This window comes from Medicago sativa, chromosome 7 (assembly GCF_051527215.1).
Source record: "Medicago sativa cultivar Bolivia chromosome 7, Bolivia_mono, whole genome shotgun sequence".
Taxonomy (NCBI): Eukaryota; Viridiplantae; Streptophyta; class Magnoliopsida; order Fabales; family Fabaceae; genus Medicago; species Medicago sativa.
The window spans coordinates 34,433,121-34,452,746 of NC_140755.1; the positions used below are offsets into that span (position 1 = coordinate 34,433,121).

Sequence of the window (19,626 nt, forward strand, 5' to 3'; positions counted from 1 at the left end):
TGAACACTATGTTCCTGGACAAATCCTTAAACCCTGCATTCCTGAAACCATCATTGTACCTGACAACATAATCACATCAGAGACTACTGATATGGAGATTGATCAATCCTTCTCAACTGTGGTTATAGAGACTGTCTCTGACCAACCCTCAACGAGCAACACTCAAACACCAAACTCCACAAATGGCCAACCATCATCATCCTTAGCCATTGTACCTATAGCTTCACCAAAACCTACAAAGATACCCTCACCTCCAACCATCTTTCTTGATTCTACTCTACTTCAGGATGTATGTGAGGATTTAGGACAGAAGCTAGTCAAGCTCATTCAAGCTTGGAATGACTTGGTTCACAGAGAGAGCTATAAGAAGCAATGAAGCAAACTGAAGGACAGAGTTAATTACATCTTGTCTGCACTCCAAACTACTTGCTTAGTTATTCAAGATCAAGCTCAGCAGAAGCTTCAAAACTGGCTGAAAGGAATCAATGAGAGTCTGCAGGAAGTCAAGATTCTCAGGACATGGGTGCAGAATCCTCTAAGTATCAAAGGAAGAGAAGTTACAGACTTCATCCCTTCAGGAGTGCGTCCAAGATATCTGGACTTGACCTTCCTCAATAAGATCAATCTTAAGACAACATCTCCTAATCTAGCCCTGATTCAAAGGAATACAATCTTGGAGAAGGAAGTTAAGAAGCTTCAGAAGGATTTGATAGAACAGAAGCTACTCATGCTGGAATACAAGTCTTCTACTGAAGCAAAGCTAGAAGAAGCTAAAGAAGCATTGAGGGAAGCTAAAATCTGAGAAGAGAAACTAATAAAGAGCAATGAAGCATTCAAGCTTGAGATGAAGAATCAGCAGGAAGCTATGGAAAAGAAGCAAGATGAAACTCAACTGATGATCCGACAGATGATGGAAATGATGAATAAACAAGCCAACCCTTAGTTGCACACATTTAGCTTGTTTAGTTTTTTAGTTTCTTTCTTTTTTGTTCTGATATTACTTTTTGCTCACCTTAAGAACTATTAGACTCAGGGGGAGCTTTCAAACCTCATACCCTTAAAGTCAACTCGTTAATTGGATTAACAACAATTGCACATTTTAAATACTATTGTTTGTCATCATCAAAAAGGGGGAGATTGTTGGAACAAAATGTGTTTAACAATGAACCTTGAGAGTTTTGATGATAACAAGGTATTAAAAATTGTCAATTGCACTAGCTAATATTTGTTCAAGTGTACAGGACCATATACAAAAATTTGCATCTTAAACAGGTTCTGGATGAACAAATGAGAGCTAAGAAATCAACAAAATGCTCCTGAAGTCCAAAAAATGTTCCTGAAGACAAAGTACTCCAGAAGTGGTGACATCATCAGAAGCTGAAGTTCATCAGAAGCAAGATTATCAGAAGCAACCTCATCAGAAGCTGAAAATCACCAGAAGCTGAAATTCATCAGATGGAAGAATTGAAGCTTCAAAAGCTGTTTAATGGATTCGAAAGCAATGCAGAAGACTGGGAATACAAAGCAACGGTCTTTTTGAGGAGATTTAAAGGCATTGGATGCTTATCTTCAAAAAGCGTTGACAAAGTACAATTGTATGATGTGTACAACCACTACCTCCACTACTATGCAGTGTCCTTGCTACAAGACAAGAAAACAGCTCTAGAATACAGCTCTTCCTGCAACGATGTTCCTTCACAATAAGAATGGATTTCAAATTGATCCTTCATAGGACAACAACCATATCAGGCAAAAGATCATTGGTAATTGATCAAAGCTTCAAATGACTCTCTTTGATGTGCTGGCAATTTCACAACGTCTCTTTCACACCTCTATATAAAGGAGTGAAGACTCAGAGATTGGTAATGCTGAACGTTAGACTCAACAACATTTTTACAAGTGCCAAAACTCTGCTGAAATTGTTTTGCATTCAAAGTTCACTTAGAATTTCTGTTTTCAAGTTCATATCTTAGAAATTCTAGAGTCTTAAGAGTCTGTATCTGATTTGTATTGTGAGCACCTCTGATTGTATATCAAGTTTACAACCTCAAACATTTTTCTTTGTAATTCTGTTTGATTAGAAGTCTCTTGCAGTTGTGTTTGAGCAATAGAAGTCTCTTGATTGTGTTCAGGAGCAGAGGAAGTCTCTTGCTTGTGTGCGTGAGCAATTTGAAGTCTCTTGCTAAGTTCAGCAGTGAGCAGTTGTAATCAGATATTACATTTTAGTGAACTATCCTTGGAAGTGCAAGGGGGACTGGACTACTTCCGGTTTGTGGAAGGAACCAGTATAATTGCTTTGTGTCTTTCTTCCTTCTCTCTCTCTGTTTTTATCCGCTGCATATTAGTTCTGAACTTCACTTCAGAAGCATTTCTCACTTTGCTTCTGATCAGTGTTTTCAGCTTAGGAGAAAACGAAGAAAAAGCTAACACAATTCAACCCCCCTTCTTGTGTTTTTGTCACCTTCACTTCCGACCGCAGCCGCGCGTCTGGCTCATCGTTATGTGGAAAACAAGAATTACTAAGTGTAACTTCAATCTAACACGTGTCTGGCCTCATGCATACTCTGGTTCCAAACACGTTATAAATCTTACTTGGGCAGAACCCAAATAAAAAATGTTTGGGCGAACACACATATGAAAATAGATTAAAATAGAAATAATTCATTCACATCATTTAATATTTTTTGTTATTTGTGTGTTTCCACCCAAATATATTTGAGTTGAGATTGTGCTCAAGTAGTTTTTTTTATTATCAAATAAACAAATTTTATTAAAAGAAAAAAGAAAGGGGAGTTACAAGGATCGGGGGAACAAAGACCAAAACATAATCAAAAGTTCTTAAATCAATAGTTACACATTCCTATATTATCTCTAATTGAAAGAGATTACTCACCTCCAATAAGATTAGATTGGACTTTAAAAGAGATTATGGAATGTTCATCCTTGGCTTAAGTGTAAAATATTTCATTGAAGAAGGCCTCCATTATCATAAACTCAATCATAGTCATTAAGACTTCAACAAATGCAATATTTTCATCATAGTTCCACCATTTTATATTTCCTATTTGATCGTACCTGATCAGAAGGAGACTGCCGGTGCTTTGAATGCGGTGGTTGTGACGGTGGTGGAATGCGTCAGAATGCTTCTTGGAGCGGATGGGCGGTGTGTACCTGCAGGCACTCCGACGTTCAAGTCAGTAGAGATCAGAGAGTGAGGGTTTAGAGGAAGAAAAGAATTCTACCTTGGGGACTGCAGTGAGTCCCCTATTTATAGAGGTGGAGAGCTGCAGAGCCGTTGAGGAGGCACACCTGGCTCTAGCGGTTACGAAATCGTGGGAAGTGTAACCGCCAGAGATTTTATTGCGGGAACGTGCACAACGTGCAAGAGAGACGTTGGGGTTCGTTTGAACCGGTCTCTTTGCTTCGTGCACCCCCTTCAGGAGAGCGGGTATGTTGTGAGCAATAATGCCAAACGTGGAGTTTGGGCTTGGAGTGATATTGGGCCTAAGCGGATGGGCCAAGAATCCTTTTGGCAGGTCCAGAATAGTAACCCCCCAAGTCGTTGCTCTTGATGAAGAGTTATGACTTAAGTGCGAGCGTTTTGCTCGTCGGAGGCCGACCTAAAGGGGAATTCAGTTGGTATGTATCCCTGTGCTAGAGGAAGAGATGGATCTTGCTCGCGGGACTTGTGCACGCCTTGACTCGGAGACTCGTTTGCGAGGTGGACTGAAAATGCTGAGAATTTGGGCCGACTAGGCTCGCCTATCTCGAAGCGTTTGTTCTCCATCTAACGACGTAAGTTCGCCTAGCTGTGTGGCAGACTCCGGCATGGGTATGTCCGGCAGTATGAGATCGGATGGAAAGATTCCCTCGCCAGGAAGTTTGGTCGGATGTCATTCCGTAATTAATGCCAACGTCTCGAGGGAGAAGTTGAGGGGACATGACCTTTGGCTTCTGAGTGACACGTGTGAAAGTTGTTGGTAGCACTTGAGTACCTATAGTTTCCATCGTGTTCTCGGGTTATATTTCCGAGGTGTCATCATCACCGTTGATTGGATCCTGACGTTTGGAGAAACGTAGTGAAGGATCTTAGCCATTGGATGAACAGGTATGATAGAATCTGGACCGTAGAAGCATTGTTTTAGCGGAAGAGCTGCTAATGAAGGGATGCATCGGATCGACTTCGTGACTTTTGGGTGGTTTGTGAAACGAGTATAAATAGTTCCACTGTTGTTTGGAACGCCAGTGCATTTCAAATTTCTCAGAGACTTAGAGATTTTCCACAGTTTCCAAAAGCAAAGTTCTTCCGAGTTTTCGCCTTCGAGTCGCAACTTCAATCTCTTCCTTTTTACAGGTAACGTTCTGATGACTTGTTTCTTTACTCCTGTATGTTTAGTTTCTGTTCTTTTTTAGAAATTGTAGGACTGCATGCTTCTAGGGTAGACGTAGGTTTGACTCGATGGTTTCCGCCGTTGGTTGTGGCGGTTTCCACCGTGTATCAAAAGATTATGTTGGTGTGCTGTCTGTTTTCTGTTTAGAAAAACATTGGCGACAGGCTTAGGTTTCTTCCATAAGCTTCAAGTCTATTCATCGGGGACAGATCGCTCGCTGATTAAGTTGAGGCCTTGGACCCTTCTGTTCTCTTAGGGTAGCGATTTGATCCCTTCCTTGCCGTGGCCGACCTGATGGGTGAAGGAAGGGTGGATCTGAATGTTGGATTCACTTTTTCCCTTACTTTTTCCAGTTCTACTATGGCAAACGAGGGAGTCACCGCGTCCGTTGTCTTACGGCCTGGGGAAGAGCCTCTGGAGACTGAATCTGTGTTCGCCACTGAGGGTGTGAACGACGCCCCTTTCGTCACCATTGGAGAAGGGAGACTGAATCTGTGTTCGTCCGACAGGGTGTGTTCGGAGTACGAAAATTACATATTTCCCATGTATGAAGTGGTTTTCAAGGACATGGGTTTTCGGCTCCCTTTCTCTAACTTCCAGCGGGAGGTGCTTCGCTGGACCAAGTTGTCACCTACCCAGATTCATCCAAACTCTTATGCCTTCATGAGGGATTTTGAGTTGTTGTGCGATTATCTTCGCATCCTTGCCTCCAAAAATGTCTTTTTCTCTTTCTTCACCGTACAGCGGGGTACAGACTGGGTTTCTTTTCGCCAGACCCAGAAGATGTTCGAGATCTTTGCCGACAAGGTCCAAAACTTTAAAGAGCATTTCGTCTTGATACGGCTGTCAAGTGCGGCCGCTTTAGACAACCTCTTGGAAGCCGCCAAGGATGGTGTGTAGGAGCGCCATCCTTTCTTCAACTTGCTCTGGTCTCAGGACCATTTTGCTTATGAACCGAAGGACTTCGGTCGAACCTTCGTCACTCTGAGTGACGAGGAGAAAGGTCTTTGTCAAAAACTCTGGTCTTTCATTGAGTCCCTCCCTCAGAGGGTGAAGACTGACCGACGGGGGAACCCTGTGATGAGTGCGGATGGGACCCCAGTAACAGAGCCCGGCCTCATCAACACTTTGTTGACCTCTGATGATTCTGATGCCTTCCTTGGTAGTTCATTATTTTCTTTTTGTTCTTGTCTCCTTTGTTGCCTTCTTATTTGATTCTCCTAACTGACGCAGTTTCCTTTGTCTTTGTGTTTAAAGAGAAAATGAAGAAGGACTTAGGAGCCCTTGTGAACGCGGCGAGCAAGAAGATCCTGGTCCTGTGGTGGATTTGGACGGGGAGGAGCCATCTGAGGAGCTGGTGCAGGATTCTGCTAAGAGGCAGAGGGTTAGAGTGCCATCCGAGGACCCGATCACTCCGATCAAGGCCGTTCCTATCCGTTTCGAGAAGGGAGACTTTCTTCAGCTTCCCAGGGCATGGTCCGAGCTGAAGAACTAAGGAATATCCATGATCCGGGTCCAGCTGGCCGGAGTAAGGCAATAACTGACGGGGTTATTTCCACCATGAAGGCTCTGGAGGTTGCTGCTGCCCTGAACAATGCTTCTCTGGATAGTGAGGTTCGGGTCGATGCTCTGGTGCGGGAGAAGGACGCTTTGACCACCAAGGTTGCCGCTCTTGAGGAGGATCAAAGGAGCAAGAGGTCCGTCGCTGAGAAGCGTGACCGTCAGCTTGCTTCTTTGAAGGAGCAGTTGTCTGGAGCTCAGACTGCTCTTGAGCAAGCAACCGACTACTCACGGAAGATGGCGGAGGAGAAGGTGTCTTTGGAGGAGGCTCTGAAGAAGGCGGACCTCCCTGGAAAAGATGAGGCAGAAGACCTCGCTGTCCTGCGACGCGCCGGCCTTGTGGACATGATTGGTGAGCTGGAAGGAAGCTTGGTGGAGGCCCTTCAGCTTGGCTTTGATCGGGCGGTGGCCCAATTGAAGGTGGCGAACCCTGGCGTTGAGCTGAATGTGGAAGGAATTCATCCTCTTAGCGAGGTGAAAGACGGGGTGATTGTTCCGCCTCCTAATCCTGAGGAAGAAGACGGGCATGTTGATAAAGCCAGGCCTGATGAGGCCTTGTAATTAATCTCTTGTTCAACAACCAACTTGTAATGACATTGTGCGCCCTTAGTGGTTTTAACACCTTTATAATATGATTGTTTTATTCTCAATTATACTTGTTTCCAAAGTGTATGATTTACTTTCAAGTATAATGTTTTGAATTTTGAGTGCTCGTTGTGTGAGGCTTTTTGATATTGTTTGAAGTATTGTTGAGAGGGAATTATCTATCTATCTTGTATGTTTGATAAACTGCGATAATTCATATGCTCTTAGCTGCTGTCGAGAGCAAATTATCTATCTGCCTTATGTTTTTGACAGATTGCAATAATTCGTGCGCTCTTAGTTGTTCAACTTGCAAACTTGTCTGCTTTCGGATTGCGAAGCTCTTTCAGTTGAGTGTGGCGGGGTGGGCTACCCCCCGTAGTCATTATTTCGACGAAGTGACTTAATGACTGGAGAGTCTTGCATGCTCGCCCAGCGTTTTGTAGTTTTGACTTGATGAAATCAAAGTTGTGCCTTTTGCTTTCCAGGTAATAATTTACTTTGCTTGGAAAGTTTTTACCTTTGCGTAGTTTTTGCAAGGAAGAGCTCAACCAAGAAGTTTTCTAACTGTTTACGCGGAGTATTAGTTAGAAGTATTGCACATCCAAGAGATTGTTTATCTGAATGTGTGCCCAAAGTTATGGACGTGAACAGCGGATGAACGAGAGAATTTTTTCTAAGTTCACTCCACTGAGGCGTGAAACACCCATCGCGAGCTGGGGTTCTACCTAACATGCTGAGCAGTGAGGTCGCAGCGGTAAGCGTACATACTGAGGAGTAAGAGAATTTATTATGTAAAATCCTCTCATCCTTTTTCTTTTTGGATTCTGAGTGGCACGACTTTCCTCTTCCGTTTATTTGCTCGACGGGGAGCGATGAGTTCGTTGTATAGAACTAAGTACGTACATTAGAGTGAGTTGGCGTTGTTTTGCCATCTAAGTGTAGTACTTGTTGAGTTTTTCTGCATTCCAAGTCCTTGGAATTGCATTTTGATATAGGTCTTCGAGTCCATAAGCTCCCGTCCCGGTCTTCATCCGGATCCTGAAGGGGCAGTCCCAGTTGGCGGCGAGCTTCCCTTCTTCGGAATCCTTCTGGTTTCGCCGGAGGACGAGGTCTCCTACTTCAAATTCTCTTTTGATGACTTTCTTGCTGTGGCGAGCAGCTATTTTCTATTTTAGCGCTGCTTCTCGCAAGGTTACCCCTATCCTGACTTCGTCGACGAATTCGAGCTCTTCATGTAGATTTTCTGTGTTGACCGGGAAGTCAGTGCTGGCGTTCGTACGCCATGTGAGTTCAGTTAACTCAATGGGTAAGACCGCTTCTGTCCCGTACGTGAGTCGAAAAGGTGACTCGCCAGTTGTGGAATGGGGAGTAATTCTGTAGGCCCATAGTATTGCGTGTAACTCTTCAGCCCATCGAGTTTTGGCCAAGTCTAGCCTTCTTCATATTCCTCGCAGAATGACCCTGTTTGCAGCCTCGGCGAGGCCGTTAGCTTGAGGGTGTTCGACGGAGGTGAAGCTTTGCTTGATGCCGATATTCCTTAGGTAGTCCTGGAACCTTTGGTCCGTGAACTGTGTACCATTGTCGGATATCACTAATGCTGGTACTCCGAATCTTGCTAAGATGTTTCTTTTGAAGAAGCAGAGTACGTTTTTGGCCGTGATCTTGGCCAATTGTTCTGCTTCAATCCATTTGGTTGAGTAGTCAATTGCGACGACCAGATATTTTAGTTGCCCAGCGGCTTTGAGGAATGGTCCCAAAAGGTCGATGGCCCACCACGTGAAAGGCCAAGGTGAGACCAAGGATGTTAGCTCAGCGGGAGGTGCTATGTGCATGTCCCCGTGTCGCTGGCATTTATCGCAGAGGTTCACGTAGTCTTGGGCGTCTTTCAACATGGTAGGCCAGTAGTATCCTGCTCGTAGGACCTTTTTTGCGAGAGCTTTTGCACCAAGGTGTTGTCCGCAGATGCCGTCGTGGATGTCGGCGAGGACTTCTTGGGTCTCATTGGGTCCTAGGCACTTGATTAGCGGAATGTTGAAACCTCTTTTGTACAAGGTTCCTTCCACTAAAGTGAATGAGAAGGCCCTTCGTTTCAACCTTGTCTGTTCTTGCGGATCGGTCGGGAGTTCGCCATTCTCTATGTATCGAGAGATGGGTCCCCTCCAATCTTCCATTCCGATGATCGAGTTGACCTCTTGATGTAGAGTTCCTATGTTCTGGGTGCTTGGCTCGCCGAGGACCTCTTGTATTACCGTTTTGTTTCCGTTCGCAGTTCGCGTACTTGCGAGTTTTGAAAGAATGTCTGCCCGAGTATTCTGTTCGCGGGGAACGTGAGTTTCTTCTACGGCGTCGAATTATTTCATTTTCTCTAGTACTAACTGGACGTACTTTTGGAGGTGGTCTTCTTTTACTTGGAACTCTCTTGTGACTTGGGAAGCCACTAGTTGCGAGTCGGTAAAGATTTTCACCTTTTTGGCCCCATGTCTTTGGCGGTTCGCAAGCCAGCCAGGAAGGCTTCATACTCTGCAGTGTTACTGGTAACAGGAAAAGATAAAGCGAGGGAAATTTCGAAAACGATACCTTTGTTGTCTTCGATGATTATTCCGGCTCTGCTTCCCTTGGAGTTAGATGACCCATCTACGAAGACGGTCCATTCTTCAGGGCTTTCCTCAGCTGGGAAAGTCATCTCGTCGAGAAAGTCGGCGAACACCTGAGCCTTTAGTGCCTTTCTGGATTTGTAATGAATGTCGAACTGGGATAGCTCGAGTGACCATTTCATCATCCGACCGGCCACGTCTGGGCGACCCAGGATCTGCCTGATGGGTTGGTCCGTCCGGACTACCACCGTGTGAGCTAGGAAGTACTGCCTCAATCTTCTGGCTGCAGTAAGGAGTGCGAGAGCTATTTTTTCAATCCTCTGGTACCTGGTTTCAGGTCCCAACAACGCTTTGCTGGTGAAATATACCGGTTTCTGTCCCTCCGACGTTTCTCTGATGAGGACGGCGCTTACCGCGTCAGAGGAGACGGAGAGGTAGAGGTACAGTGTTTCACCTTGATCTGGTCGCGAAAGTACTGGTGGCGTAGAGAGCGTCTCTTTGAGGTGTTTTAAAGCGGTCTCGCACTCGTCCATCCATTCGAACTTCGTTTCTTTCCTCAAGAGCTTGAAGAAAGGAAGTGCGTGTTGAGCGGACTTAGCCACGAACCTTGAGAGGGCGGTCAACATTCCGTTGAGCGTTTGGATGCACTTCTTGGAGTGGGGTGTTGGAAGCTCAGTAAATGCTCGGCATTTATCTGGATTCGCTCCAAAGGTACATTTTTCTAGGTTGAAGCGCATGTTGTACTTCCGAGTTTGCTCGAACACTCTTTTGAGATGGGCGGCATGATCCACCTCTTGTTGGGATTTTACGACCATGTCATCCATGTATACCTCGAGAATGTCGCCAAGAAGTGCCTTGTCATAGACTCTGTTCATCATACGTTGATAAGTAGCCCCCGCGTTTCGTAGACCGAAGGGCATTACGTTGTAGTAACAGTTCCCAGATTCGGTCATGAAGGCTGTTTTCATTTTATCTTCTTCAGCCATGGGTATCTGATTGTACCCAGAATAGGCGTCCATAAAGGATAAAAGTTTATAGCCAGAGGAATTATCAACGAGTTTATCGATGCTAGGAACAGGATATGCGTCTTTAGGGCAGACCCTATTGAGATCGGTATAGTCAACACACATACGCCATTTTCCATTAGATTTCTTGACAAGTACAACATTGGAAAGCCAGGTGGTGTATTTGACCTCGGAAATAAACTTTGCCTCTAGGATGTCTTTTATAGCTTTTTCTGCAGCCTCTGACTTTTCAGGAGACTGCTTCCTACGACGCTGGGCTACAGCGCTAACTCCAGGATCCACTGTCAGTTGGTGACAGGCGACGCTAGGGTCGATTCCGGGAATGTCAGCTGCGCTCCAGGCGAACAGGTCAGCGTTCTCCCTTAGACAGGCGACCAGCTGGTTCTTGATGAGCTCTGGGAGATCCTTGCCGATCTTGAAATTCTTCGAGGGGTCGTTCCCGAAAGGGACCAGCTCGAATTCACCATCGGGAACAGGTCGAAGAAGTTTCGCGTTGAGCGGATCCTTCTTCTCCCGTTTTTTCTCCTTCAGGTCTTCCTTGGTGAACCTGGGGTCAAGTTCGACCAAGTTGGCGTCCAGGGTACTCGCAGCACCTTTCCCTTTGTCCCCAGCAGGTTTGCTGGGTTGGGAAACCGAGTTCTGGGTTTTATTAGCTTGGAGGAAACATCTTCTTGCAGATTCGATGTCTCCGCTGAGAGAGGCGATGATGCCGTCCTTTGCATGGTACTTCAACTTCAAATGAGCGGTTGAACATGCGGCCCCCAGCTGGGCTAACCCGGTCCTCCCTATAATGCAGTTATAGAGAGAAGGGCAGTCGATCACCAAGAATGGGACATTTATTGTCTTTTTGGCCTCCTCTTCGCCGAAGGTGACCAGTAGCTCTACGTACCCCCATGGTTGAGTGGATGAGCCGTTGAAGCCATAGAGTTCATCCCCAACATAGGGAGAAAGGTTTTTCTCCGTCAGTTGGAGAGTTCTGAACAGGCTGGTGTACATGATGTCGTATGAGGACCCTGTGTCTATCAGGACTCGTCTGACATCTGCGTTGGCCATCGATGCTCGCTCGAGCAAAGGGATGGCAGAATTTGAAGCTCCACCAGGCAGTTCAGAGTCATAAAATGCCAAAGGTGGCCTTCCTCCTCGAGTGGAGGGGGCCATAGCATTGACGTCCATGAGCTCCTGAAATTTCCTCTTCATGCTGCCCGTGGAAATGTTCAGCGTTCCTCTGGTGATGATGTTGGCGATAGGGAACTGCTCCCAGGTGCATGAATAGGGGATGATTTCCACGTTGTCAGGGAAATCACCGAGATGTTCCACGGACATGGCGATGGTCCTTCCGGGCTCAGACCCGTCGCCTATGAGTTCGACGACTTTCCGTTCTGCTTTCGGATTTTTCACGTACTGCTTTAGCCGACCCCTTTGGATGAGGAGTTCGATGTCGTCCTTCAGATGGATGCAGTCGTCGGTGGTGTGTCCGTGGCACTTGTGGAACCGACAATACTTGTCTTGTCGATCCCTTTCCTCTCATGAGATGGAGCCTTTGGTGGCTTGATGCCAACATCTGCTAGATCGGATACTGCGATCTCGGCGAGGATCTTCTCCCTTGACATGGCCAAGGGAGTGTATTCGGCGAAGTGGCTGCTGGGCCTCTTGCTCTCTCGAGTAGCTTTGCCTTCCTTATTTTTCTCATGGAAGGGCTTTTTGGAGGATTCAGCAGCAGGTTCCTCCTTCCTGACCTTATTGAGGCTGTCCGCGTACAAGGCCTCTTCGTAGGCGATGTAGATCTTAGCGATCGCTAGGAACTCGTTGAGAGTCCTTGGGCAATCCAGAAGGACAGCTTTCTTCACGTCCGTCTCGTCGTGTAGGCCTTTGGCAATGAGGTACAACTTCATTGTCTCATTTGTGCCCCGGACCTGGACGGCTTCTTTGTTGAACCTCTCAATGTAGTCTCGGAGAGGCTCGCTTCTTCCTTGGACGATGGCTTCGAGGGAAGCCACCGTTTTTGGTTGCGTCCTCGACGCGGTGAAATGGGTGGTGAACTCGTTGTAGAGGTCACTCCAAGAGTCGATGGAGTTTCTCCTCAAGTTCTTGAACCACGTAACGGCTCCTCGTCTCAGAGTAGTGACGAAGAGCTTGCATTTGACGGCGCCCCGCATCGACCGGTAAGTGAGAACTGCTTCGATGTTCTCGATGTGCTCATCCGGATCGGTAGTCCCGTCGTATGAGTCCATTTGTGGTGGCTTTTCCAGTCCGCGAGGGATAGGAGCTTCCCGGATACGCCGTGTGAACGGACCGTAAGCGTTACGATCGGTTCGGGTATCGCGAGTGTCCAATGAACTGGAAGGCGACCGTGAACGCTCGTTACGTCTGGGCGGAGACCTCCTGGGTGGAGTTCGACGCAGAGGGGATCTTCGCGACGGGGACCTTCTAGGAGGGGATCTCCTTGGTGAAGGTCGTCGGGGGGATCTCCTTGTTGACCTCCTGGTAGAAAGAAGGAGATCTGATGCTCACCGAGTGCTGGGGGGATCTGGATCGTGACCGGCTGGGGGTCTTTCCTCTTCTGTTACGTGTTGGGGAGAGAGATCGCCGAGTTTGGATGGTTGGACGTGCTTGCTCCTGATCCATCAGTCGGCGGTTCTGTTCCTCGATTAACGACGTCTGTCGTTGAACCGTGCAGATCAGGTTACCAATGAGCACAACGATTGATGCATCTTCAGCTGTCTCTGTAGGTTGATTGGGACCTTGCAGAGGCCTATGTTGGAGAGGAACTATTTGAGTTGGTTCCTCCCTGGGTGTATCCACAGGTGAAGGTGAGGATGTCATGCCATCCCGTTGAGGAATGCGCACTTCACTTCGTAACTGGGATTTGGCACCGTTGGCAGCCATTGTAGTTTTTTGTGAAAAGCTTTGGTTTTTAGGGATAAAAATGGGGAAGCTTATAGATTTCCCACAGACGGCGCCACTGATCGTACCTGATCAGAAGGAGACTGCCGGTGCTTTGAATGCGGTGGTTGTGACGGTGGTGGAATGCGTCAGAATGCTTCTTGGAGCAGATGGGGGGTGTGTACCTGCAGGCACTTCGACGCTCAAGTCAGTAGAGATCAGAGAGTGAGGGTTTAGAGGAAGAAAAGAATTCTACCTTGGTGACTGCAGTGAGTCCCCTATTTATAGAGGTGGAGAGCTGCAGAGCCGTTGAGGAGGCACACCTGGCTCTGGCGGTTACGAAATCGTGGGAAGTGTAACTGCCAGACATTTTATTGTGGGAACGTGCAAGAGAGACGTTGGCGTTCGTTTGAACCGGTCTCTTTGCTTCGTGCACCCCCTTCAGGAGAGGGGGTATGTTGTGAGCAATAATGCCAAGCGTGGAGTTTGGGCTTGGAGTGATATTGGGCCTAAGCGGATGGGCCAAGAATCCTTTTGGCAGGTCCAGAACACTATTTATTGAAAATAAAACATAAAGTAGTAAAATGCTCCTATTTATTGGATCACACTATTTGGTCCAAAGTTATTAATCAGGTAGATGAGAATCATAGTTCGACGAATGTGTATTTGAGAACAAGTAATATTCCAATTTTTCATGCCTTTTGGTTGAAACTGCCCCTTGGAGTGCTCAAAATGAATGTTGATGGTTCCCATATACATAGCACTGGTTCATCAGAGTGTGGAGGTACTCTTCAAGTTCATCATTGTAATTTATTAAAGGGATTATATTGTAAAGTCAGTTTTAGTACCTCTATTTGCTGAAGCTTGGGCCCTTCGAAGCAGTCTCTATCTTGTTCGTGATTTGGGTGTTATAGAGGTCATCTTTGAAACCGATTCTCTTGCTCTTTTTCATATGGCCAAGAAAGGTCATACCACTTATACTCATTTGATCATTCTTCTCCAAGAGATCCACACATTACTTCAGAGTAGATATTGGATGGGTTTGATATGCTTTGCTTCTAGAGAGGCAAATCGTTGTGCTCAAATGCTTGCCCAACGTGACAATTTGGTGCCTTTTTCTATTACTCTTGTTGGTCGTGTTCTTGACTATTTGCAACCTATTTATTGTACTATGTGATGCTATGTGGTATTCCTACACAACATTTGATTCACTAAATTAGCCTCTTCTATACAAAAAAAGCTCTGAAAAACATAAATAAAACTACTAATTTATTTAATAAAACATAACAAGAAAATCGGTAAATAAACATGTTATTAACATAACCATATTTCTTCTCCCTATATTAAATGTGATCTCTTATTGGTTGTAGAGGATCCACACAAAAATGTGCTAATGCAGGTTGTCAACACAATTTTTTTTTTTTTTGATTGTAAAGACGGCCAACGGCCCAAAGGAAACAAATTACAAATTGATCATACGAGGTTGTGGAACCCCCATTTGATCAGCTACTAACAAATGTCTTAATTGAGTCGGACAAGACTCATAAATCATCAAAGTAGATCCCAAACTACAACCAATATTAGCCAATCCGTCTGCACAATTGAACAACAAGTTAATAGATAAAATCATAACTCCAAAATGGAAATTCATATACATAAATGAACATACGATAATCACAAAAAATTACCTCTAAGATGACCAAAAGAATGAGTTTTTTTTTTTGCATGCACAAACTAAACCTTAAAATGACAATTGAATTAAAAATCTAAAGTGTGATACATATACATAAAATCATAACTATGAATGAAAAATGGTTAAACCATGAACTTAACTCTGACCTTCGAGTAAAAATGTTCTCCTATGAACTCTTCAAAGAAGTTCCCTCTCTTTAAGACTTCTCAAAAATCAACTTTCAACAATGGCATCTGGAACGGTAATGTATACTTATTCCAATTGCAATTTCATGTTTAATTCTTTTTTAAATTTTTATTATTAAATTTGTTGTGTTTGTTTTTTAAGATATGATATGTGTGACCTGGCTGAAAAAATTTCTAGCCATCATCACATTCTTCACAGCATGCGAAGTCCACCAAAATGTCTTGGAAATGAATGTAACAAGTTCTGCCTTGATTGCAATGATAATGTCTTATGTAGATGTTGCATAAAATCATGTCAGAAAGATCATCGAGTAATCCAAGTGGGTGTTGTTTAGTTTGATAGCTAGATCTATATGATTTCTCAATGATCTATATGTCTTTGCGTTACATTTTCTTCATTTTTTTTGGTTACATTCAAGCACATTTAATTCATTTTTTCTCAGTTTTCTACGTAAATTTGAGCCATGATACTTGCAATTGCAAATCATATACGGATATCGTCTTATTATGTAGTTGTTTAGACCACTGTTATTTACAAGCATGTAGACATCCTTGGAATTCAAACATAAGTTATTCATAGCTATAGAACTGTATTCTTAATAAAAGGCACATACCAACCAAATAAGAATTTTATTGGTAAAGTTGGTTAGAATATAGACTCTCTTTGTTGAATATATGGAATAAATCTCGTAGACCCTTCTTACTTTTGCTCTTTGGCATACAAGGTATATTTTTACCTTGTATGCCAAAGCACAAAAGAAAGAAGAATCCCGAATCCCCAAGATTTCTTTCTCATATACTTCAATTAGAGTCTGTATTCTAACCAACTTTACCAACCTTTACCAATCATATTCCACTTATGTTTAAATTTCAAGGATGTCTACATGCTTGCAATTGAAAGTGGTATGAAAAACTTAAACTATAAGACAATATTATTCATATATGATTTGCAATTACAAGCAAAAAAAAAAAGACTTAAACGTGATTGATTTTACAAAAATAAAATTCTGAAAACTTTAACTTGAAGACATATAGATCATTGAGATATCACATAGATCTACCTGTCAATTCAAACAACAGCGATTCGAATTACTCGATGATCTATGTGAAATTCTGGCACGTTAGACTTACGATGTTCTAAACAACGTTCCAACACAGAACACAGTAAACAAATGTTGTATACGATGTTTAGAACATTAAGCTAACAGTCATAAACATAATAAAACAAAATAACAGACAAGAAAGAAAAGAGGCACAGAGAAATTGTTAACGCAGTCCGGTGCAACGTCGCCTACTTTGGGGGCTACCAAGCCAGGAAGGAAATCCACTAGTGTAGTCCGTATTCAAAAGCTCTCAGCAAACCACGTTTGCACTTATGACGTAGGACCTACCCCAACTAGACTTCAACCTAGGAACTCCTAGATCTGAGATCCCATCTCACTCCCTTATAGACTCAAATCAAATGAGGTTACCCTCAAAAATAACAACATGCAACTTTGCTTAAAAGCTTAGATGCAGTTCACAATCTACCTAGCTCCTTGCTTAAAAGCTTCTGAGTAGTGCACAGTATTACAACTCAAAGTACGGTCCTAAACATGCATCAAGATGATACACGAAAGGCTCAGAAGATATAAGACTCAAAACCTAAACAAAACTCTATTTTGTAAACCAATGTCTTTAATGAATCTTCAGGTCTTGCAGGCTCCTTTATATACTGAAGCAAGGTGTGTCATTCCTTCAATCATGCTTCAGATCGGATCAGTGACTTATTGATTAAGCAACATGGACGGATAAAGAAACTCCTAGAAAGTAGGCTCATTAAAAGTCACCTTAAAAATACTTTCCTAAGTCATTTCAACAATTCCTTAAGAAATCACATATGTTCTGAACTCCTCATAATTGCACACGGTTCATACCAACACATGCTGGTGTGGATTCCTTCAATTAAGCAAGCGCGTGCGTAAACATAGGCAAAGCCCAGAACGTATAGACCAGGTCTGGATGTTGGAATATTGTGTCCCACATCTGAAGTGAATATTTGTTTTAGGCAAAAGTGAAGCCAACAAACACATATCCAACAATCTCCCTCTTTGGCAAATTTTTGGCTAAAACAAATTAAGCCCACACCTGTTAAAACAGCGAGATAGCACACGCAACCTTTCCTTCAATCTTCACAAATAAAATCTATCTTAGAGTAAGGTTCACATTCTCAGACTTCCAAAAGATACCAAAATACAATTCTTCAGTCATCACACAAAATCTTCAGGACATGGAAGAATTATATTACAAGTCTCAGATTCTGCTTCCAATATTTTCACACAACAATTAACACATGGAAAAAGCAGACAAGAGAAACTAGAAGGTATCATAGGGAAAATCAGAGTCTTGCAGCAGAGGACGTATAAGGAAAAATAAATTCATGTACATCCTAAAAAGACAGTCAACTGTCACAACACGCTACTTAGATAATTATAGATAGAACAATACTCAGTAGCTCAAACCAGAAGGATGTTCCAACATCCACAAGAACATTTAGGGACACAGAAGATTACTCCCGCTCAAGGAGCACAAACCGTATATCTCTTACTCCCCCTCAATTCATGCGAACTAAATAAACTCTCGATCAAAATAAAAACATGCGCGCAAAAACAGACCCGTCTTAACCAGGAAGACCAACACATCCATCAGAATGTCTCAACATCAACAGGCACATTACACAATTCAGAAGTTCTTCATAGGACCATAATGTCTGATAACTAAGTACTGATAACAAACTGAATAACAGACATGGCATAGATATCTACTCCCCCTTTTTAGCCATAAAATATGCCAAATTAAGACTACCAAATAGTTAGATGTAAACAGTCTTCAAACTGCAAAGATGTTTAACACAAGAGTACCAAGAAACATAAAGTGCAGGAAAAATATGTTGTTACAGACCATAGCACAAAAGTGCTCAAATTATCCAGGGCATAGCCCAAAAAAAAAACAAGAAAAAAAAACACTGGGAACAAAATTATCCCTCTGCTTCAGAGCTGCTACCAGATTGCACTTCTTCATCTTCTTTACCCATCTCCTCATCTTCATCTTCCTTTCCTGCTGCTTCATCCTCTTCCTCAGACTCATCCTCATCTTCAACTTCCTTCTCTCTTTCAGCTTCCTTGCCTTCTGCATCAGCGTCCTTTCCTTCCAAAGCATGGATCATGAGTTCAAACTTAGCCTTTCTTTCATCCAGCATCACACAGGTGTCCTTCAAGGTTGCAATGATCTCTTCCTTTGGTATAGAACCTGTATTAGAAACAAGGATAGATGTTCCAACAAGATCTGGAGCATGATTGTCTCCAAAAAGTTTCTGACGGAAAGTAAGAGGAGATTCCCTCTTCATTGGCATATCATCAGCAGAAATGAAACCAGGATGTTGACTAAGCATGATATTACACAGCAGGGTAGGAAAGGCAATAGGAAATCTGACAGCATCAGTCTTGGCATGCTTTATAGTTTGTTCAAACACATAACGACCAATATCCATCTTTGTTCTAGTTCCTATAGCATAAATAAATTTACCCAAACCTGTTGCAATGTCTGAGGAGTGAGTAGTGGGAACCCAATTTGCAGCTCCAATTCGATTCAGAACAGCATACTTCATGCTCAATTTTCCTGAGGAAATCTTCCCTTTCTTAGGCCAAACTATCACCTTATTGGCTGTGATCTCTTTGCAAATCTGATTATCAGTGGCTTCCATCTCAGCAGCACCTCCTTCGACACCTAGAAAGCTATTGATGATGTTGGGGGAGAAGTTGACACATTCTCCTCTAACGTATACCTTTTGATAATCTCTCCTGAGAGGATTGTCACAGTCCTTGGGAATATTTACCAGAAATTCTCGAACCAGTTTTTCATAGCACTCTCCTAGTTTGAACACTGTTTTGTCCAGACTAGCCTCTTTGATCAAACTCATTACCTCTTCAATATTCAAGGCCTCTTCACTCAACTCTCTTTCTAAAGCAAGTCTCCTATGGAAAATTCCGAGCAAAGCTTGGAAGATGGAATGACACTTTGTCGATGGGCACGTCTTCTACAACCTGTAGGTCTTTCTTATCAGCTCTCTTGGAATCAGAAGGAATGATGTTTGGAACATCCTTCTCAACATCATACTCAGATTCACTTGAGGAGACAACTTTTCTCTTTTTCGAACTTCCAGCAGTAGCTTTCACCATAACTTTACTCCAACTTTTCTTTGGGCCAACACCGGCAGACTTTGTCCTTCTTTTGGGTGTTTCAGTCATAGTGGAATCAGTCTTCTTAGGGGTTTGACTAACAGCTGGAACGGCCTTACCTTTGTTACTTCTTAATCTCTTGGCCATGCTATCACCAAGAGTTTGTGTCTGAGGAACATCCTCCAGATTGAGTTTATCAACATCCACCACATTTTTATCACTTTCTTCCACTTCTTCGACATTTCTTTTAGAATCATCACTAGAGTCACTACCCTCTTCTGTTTGAGATTTCTCCACAATCCTTTCGGGATCAATCTCCTTCTCAGAGTCTGACTCAACACTAGGTACTTTTTCAACACTCACATCTTCTTCTTCACCAGATGGCTTAGCAAGTTGACCCATGGATGTGCTAACATCCGGTTCAACATTCTCGTGACCTAGGGTTTCTTTCAGAACATTCTCAACAGAATCATCACCACCAGTTTTCATGATT

The 19,626-nt window shown here is 43.6% G+C and overlaps 2 protein-coding genes across 2 annotated transcripts; one reads left to right on the plus strand and one right to left on the minus strand.

Annotated features, from left to right (window-relative positions):
* The first annotated feature begins 5,951 nt into the window (after positions 1 to 5,951).
* Positions 5,952 to 6,512, plus strand: LOC146905849 (uncharacterized). The gene has a single exon (XM_085728655.1). It carries the CDS (start codon positions 5,952 to 5,954, stop codon positions 6,510 to 6,512), a length of 561 nt encoding a protein of 186 aa, XP_085584781.1.
* Positions 6,513 to 17,932: 11,420 nt separating this feature from the next.
* On the minus strand, positions 17,933 to 18,874 carry LOC146905850 (uncharacterized). The gene has a single exon (XM_085728657.1). The coding sequence runs from the start codon at positions 18,872 to 18,874 to the stop codon at positions 17,933 to 17,935; it is 942 nt and encodes a 313-aa protein (XP_085584783.1).
* Positions 18,875 to 19,626: the final 752 nt, after the last annotated feature.